Raw genomic sequence first — 4,897 nt, 5'->3', positions numbered from 1 at the left:
ACAGCAGAACGCTGCGTTTCTAAGCATAAATCTTTGACCAAATGAGATTGAGGTCTATAAGCAGGTCTTTCTTTGTGGTCTTCATTCATCCAGAGAGTGAGGCGTTCACTGTGACGTGCTTCTGGTGCTGTGGGAGGTGAAGCTCATGTGGCGGGACAGACAGGGGATCTTCTTGGCCACCAGTCTGTTGAAGTGACTCTGGAACTTTTTCCCTAGAAAGGTGTAAAACATGGGACTGATGCAGCAGTACAGGTAGGCGACGTTCCGGCTGACGTAGAAGGCATAATCCAGGGCCTCCGAACACCTTTCGTCTCCCATGTTGGATTCTGAGGAGGAAATCTGAAGCGCTTTGAGGAAGCAAACGATATTGTAGGGCGTCCAGCAGATGAAAAAGGTGAAGACGATGACAAAGATCAGCTTGATGGCGTGACACTTCTCCTTCATGCGGGTGGAGAGGATGCGCAGGGTGATCCTGGCGTAGCAGTACATGACCATGACCAGAGGGCACAGGAAGAAGAGCAGGAACTGCTGATAGTAACTGACCAGACTCCATCTCGCCATGATGCTTGACGATAACCCAGACTCCTCACACAGCAACCCGTAAAGCGAGTTCTCCGTCACGTTTCGAAGGACTAACTCTTTAACGCTCGCTGCGATACTAATGCACCAAACAGCAACAGAAGAAACAATGGCGTACATCTTTTTTCTTCGCTTGGCTCCTTCGATGGCGTGCACCACAGCCAGGTATCGGTCAAAGGTCATGAGGGTGAGGAAGAGGATGGAGCTGTAGAAGCCTATGAAGTAAGCGCTGCTGACCATCTTACAAAGCGCCTGTCCAAAGATCCACTCAGAGGAATGATATTCAGCCCAGAAAGGCAAACTGGAGGCAAAGAGGAAGTTAGAGAGCACCAGGTTGATCAGGAAGATGTTGGTCACCGAGGTTAACTTCTCGTACTTGCAGATGATGAGTAGAACCAGACCGTTTCCAAAGTAACTGAGGAGGAAGTTGATGTAATAGAAAACTGGAACAAACTTTGCACCAAACTGATTTACAGTCTTTTTGGCGCACAGCTTGACCTGACTGCTGACCACGTAGTTCGGGTCGGTGGCGTTCGCAGTTTGAAACAGAAGATCCAGGAACAAACTATATTGGTCATCCTGGTTGTCATCCATGTTGATCTTCTACCTGTGGAAAATGGAACCAATGAAGGTCAGACAAAAAAATAAAAGGTTTGAATTCAACATTCAGACACGACGACATGAATCTGAATCAATGAAACAGCACTAATTCATTCATTTATATATTGATTAAAGTCGGTTATAGAGAGAGATTCATTTATTTCTTTTAAAACTCATCTAAAGAAGAAAAATGTTTCGATATTCCTACTTTAAATTTATTTTTATAAATAAGATTTTTAACAAATTCATAAAATTAAAAAAGTGCCTCATTAAACATGAACCATAACGATAATCCAGCGCTGCGTGACCCGAGCCCGTGACATCATCAATGACCCCTCACCCCCCCACCATGCTGCCCTCTGGGAAGAGGCTTCCCAGCATTCAATGCAGGACCAGCAGGTTCTGCAGCAGCTTCTCCCCCCCCCCGCCATCACACTGATGACACCAAACCAATTACTGCAGATTTGCACCATAGATACAGTATTAATTCTCTGAACTTCCAGATCAATGCACTTTTTTTGCACCATTTTTTTCTCCCACACTGTTGATCACTGCTGAACTTTATGGAATGGAAAAGCTCTACTTTCGTACTAAATTAAACTTCATTCTGTATAAACTAAATGACAAACAAAATGACAATAAAAGTTGTCTAAGTCTAAGAGTAGTTGCTGCCCTCTGCTGGTGGTTCTGTGATACTGAGGAAATTAAAACTGGTCAGTATTTAACCCTAAAGCAGATAAGATCCTGCTGGGCAGCAGAAGCAGTTTTTGGTTGTTTGGATGAAGAATCCATAAACATCACATTCATTAAAAGCCGCTCTGCAAAAATTGTTTTTTAAAGAGACAAACAATAAGAAGATATTCCTCAAAAAAAGAAAGAAAGAGCTTTTCCTATAGAATTCGATGATTTTTTTTTATTCTAATTATTTTAGAATGAATGTGACCTTGATGACTGAGCAGCAGCTTTGTGCATGCTAACATGTTAGCACATGTTTTATTGAAGCAGTTGACCCTAACAGATCTATGCCTTTTTGATTGTCCTGCAGGTTTCTGCTTCCTCCAAATCAACAACAAGCATCAGATCTTAAACTCGATTTATAAGTATTTCCAAAAACTATAGACTTGGTGGATCTTGAGTTCGGCAACAAAGACCCAGTAAAAAAAAAAAAAAAGTCATCAGCAAGGAATCCAAAGCTAATTACTAAGACCTGGGAGACTTTTAGGATATGTACATTTAAAAAACACACTCTTGAACATTTCGTCCCCAAAAGCAAAATGGAGAAAAAATCTAATAGTTTAAAAGCAAACCTTATAGCAGCAGATTTAAAAGAGAAATTCATCAGGTTTTCTCTGAACAGAGAAAAACTATTACAGAAACAGAAACAAACTCTCTCTAAAAAAAGCTTCACTTTGACGTTAATCTGTTTCAGAAATGAGCAGAAAGATTCTATTAGTATTTCTCTTTTAAATTTAAATTTCCCTGAAAGTGCTGGCTGAGGATAAGCAGCCATCTTTAGAGAGGAATCCATCTGACAGGCTTTAATAAATCTAAGCTGCAAAAACTGCTTCAGTTTTAATTTCCTCAGTATCACAGAACCACCAGCAGGTGGCAGTGTCAGCTGGTACCCACAGAGTTTATGCAAAATGAAATTCCGTTTAGTGCAGCTTTTCAGACAGTAAATGAACTTTTCCATCCATAAAGTTCAGCAGTGATCAAATGCAAACAAATATGGAGCAAAAACGTTTTGATCTGGAAGTTCAGAGCATTAATATATAATTGGTTTGGTTTAACTCTCCTCCATAATATTGCAACAGACACACATAAGTGATGCAGACAAACATCTTTTTCCATCTGAGCAAAACTTTCAGGAGGTGAAGAAAATACAGCAGAAAGCCTTTAGCTGCAGAGAGCGCTCTGCTGATCAGAGACAGATCATATCTCTGCAACATATCATCTACTCGGTGGTTTTCTATGACATCCAGAATAGAATAATAATCTACCTACGATCAGAGATGTGATATTTCCATGGAACTGACAGAATACTGTGAAACTGATGCAGGTTTCCTGATGTTTGATGTTACATAAAGCTTATAGTCATGGTGGTTCAGGTCAGTTATGCTGCTTGTCATGATACGCAGGTTTTACTAGCCCAAATGCAGAACTCACAGACACAGAGGGAGGATTAAAAAGTCCAATATTTATTGGAAACACACAGGGTTCTGCAGGTTCTCAGGTTCAGACAGGCATGGTGGCACAGAAGGACAACAATCCGGCTCAGAGTGGAGCTCTACTCCAGCTTAAATAGGGAGAGCTCTTAATGAGCTGATGGGAAACAGCTGTCCATGCTGAGCCCAAGCTCCCCAGGCATGGATCCACGGCGCCCTCTGGTGGGCAAGGCCCCGGATCCTAACACTGCTAAACGCTTAGTGGCGGCCTGGTGGTTGGAACATGGGGCTTTGAATCCTGAGGTTGTGAGTTGGATCCCCCACTCCCACAGACTGCCAAGACCCTTAACCCCCACACTGTTCCCCGGGAGCCACACAATGGCAGCCCTCTGCTCCCCAAGGGGGGGGGGGGTTAATAGGTTAAATGCAGAAAATTCATTTGGTTGCTCTGTGACAGTGGAATGACAATAAAGTTGAATTCTATTCTTTTCTATTAGGCTGGTGGAAGATGGAGTGTTTTTTTATTTTCTGTCAGATTCTATAAAAACATCATCAGTCTTGGATGTTCAGTGAAAGCTCGTCCTCCGTGTTGCTTCATCCTCATCCTCAGTGTTGCTTCGTTCTCATCCTCAGTGTGTCTTCATCCTCATCCTCAGTGTGTCTTCATCCTCATCCTCAGTGTGTCTTCATCCTCATCCTCAGCATCCAGTCTGCTGCAGGGCGGCCATTATTGGCTTCATCTGGTTCCATAGAAGGAGAACTTTAACCGATATTAAGAGTAATGAATTTAACTGCGTTGCTAAATAACTAGGATCAGTTTGCTGCTGTTTTTCACCATGAATCTCTACATAATGCTGCACATAGAAAGAAAAGTTCCCTGAATTAAAGACTGAATAAAAAGGAGTTAATTTAGGAAATAGATTTAAACAGTGAAATGTCTGCATGGCTCATTCCTTCAGTTCCAATTTATTCTGCAAATAAAAAGCAAACATTGCAGCCCGAACATCCAGCTGCACATTATGAGACCTTAAAAAACTTATGCATTATTTTATGCTAAATCTTTGTCAATATTTTGATAGTTGAGATAAACTTTTAGATAATATTCAAGTCTTGATTTCAGGATGTTTGGTTTCGCCTGTTTCTGTGTTTTTAAGGAGCAGTTAGTCTGATGAGCGAATTATAAACGTCCTTCTAATGACTGCAGCTCACATGTTGATGCAACCAACAGATTCCAGAAGCTTCCAGAAAAAAGTTGCATTAAACAAATACTGCATCACAGATTTATGTTTAAACTATTAAACGTATTAACATCACTTATAGATCTAAAACACATAGAGTTTCTTTCAGCTTCATGTTCTAGTTTGGCTCAATGATATTCTTCATTAAATTAAACATAAATCGTATTAATTCTTTAAAGCCTAGGTCTTCAACAGGGGGTCCGCGACCCTTAGGGGGTCCACAGAGGTACTGCATGGGGGTCACGAAAGTTTTGGTTGATTAGACTTTTTTTTTTATATTCCCCTTACAATTATTTCCATTAATTGAAATGTTTT

The 4,897-nt window shown here is 41.1% G+C and overlaps 1 protein-coding gene across 1 annotated transcript; it reads right to left on the bottom strand.

Moving 5' to 3' along the window:
* Nucleotides 1-6: 6 nt before the first annotated feature.
* Nucleotides 7-1,181, bottom strand: LOC107099256 (C-C chemokine receptor type 4-like). Its single transcript, XM_015397311.1, has one exon. The coding sequence runs from the start codon at nucleotides 1,171-1,173 to the stop codon at nucleotides 106-108; it is 1,068 nt and encodes a 355-aa protein (XP_015252797.1). The 5' UTR covers nucleotides 1,174-1,181; the 3' UTR covers nucleotides 7-105.
* Between the last annotated feature and the right edge of the window lie 3,716 nt (nucleotides 1,182-4,897).

The sequence above is a fragment of the Cyprinodon variegatus genome, unplaced genomic scaffold, assembly GCF_000732505.1.
Source record: "Cyprinodon variegatus isolate N-32 unplaced genomic scaffold, C_variegatus-1.0 Scaffold851, whole genome shotgun sequence".
In the NCBI taxonomy this organism is placed as follows: Eukaryota; Metazoa; Chordata; class Actinopteri; order Cyprinodontiformes; family Cyprinodontidae; genus Cyprinodon; species Cyprinodon variegatus.
The sequence above is the reverse complement of the archived record's forward strand: the minus strand, read 5'-3'. Positions and strand labels throughout refer to the sequence as shown.

What these genes read in the sequence shown, in the direction of transcription:
- LOC107099256 (XM_015397311.1), bottom strand. Translation starts at nt 1,173, where the DNA reads ATGGATGACAACCAGGATGACCAATATAGTTTGTTCCTGGATCTTCTG.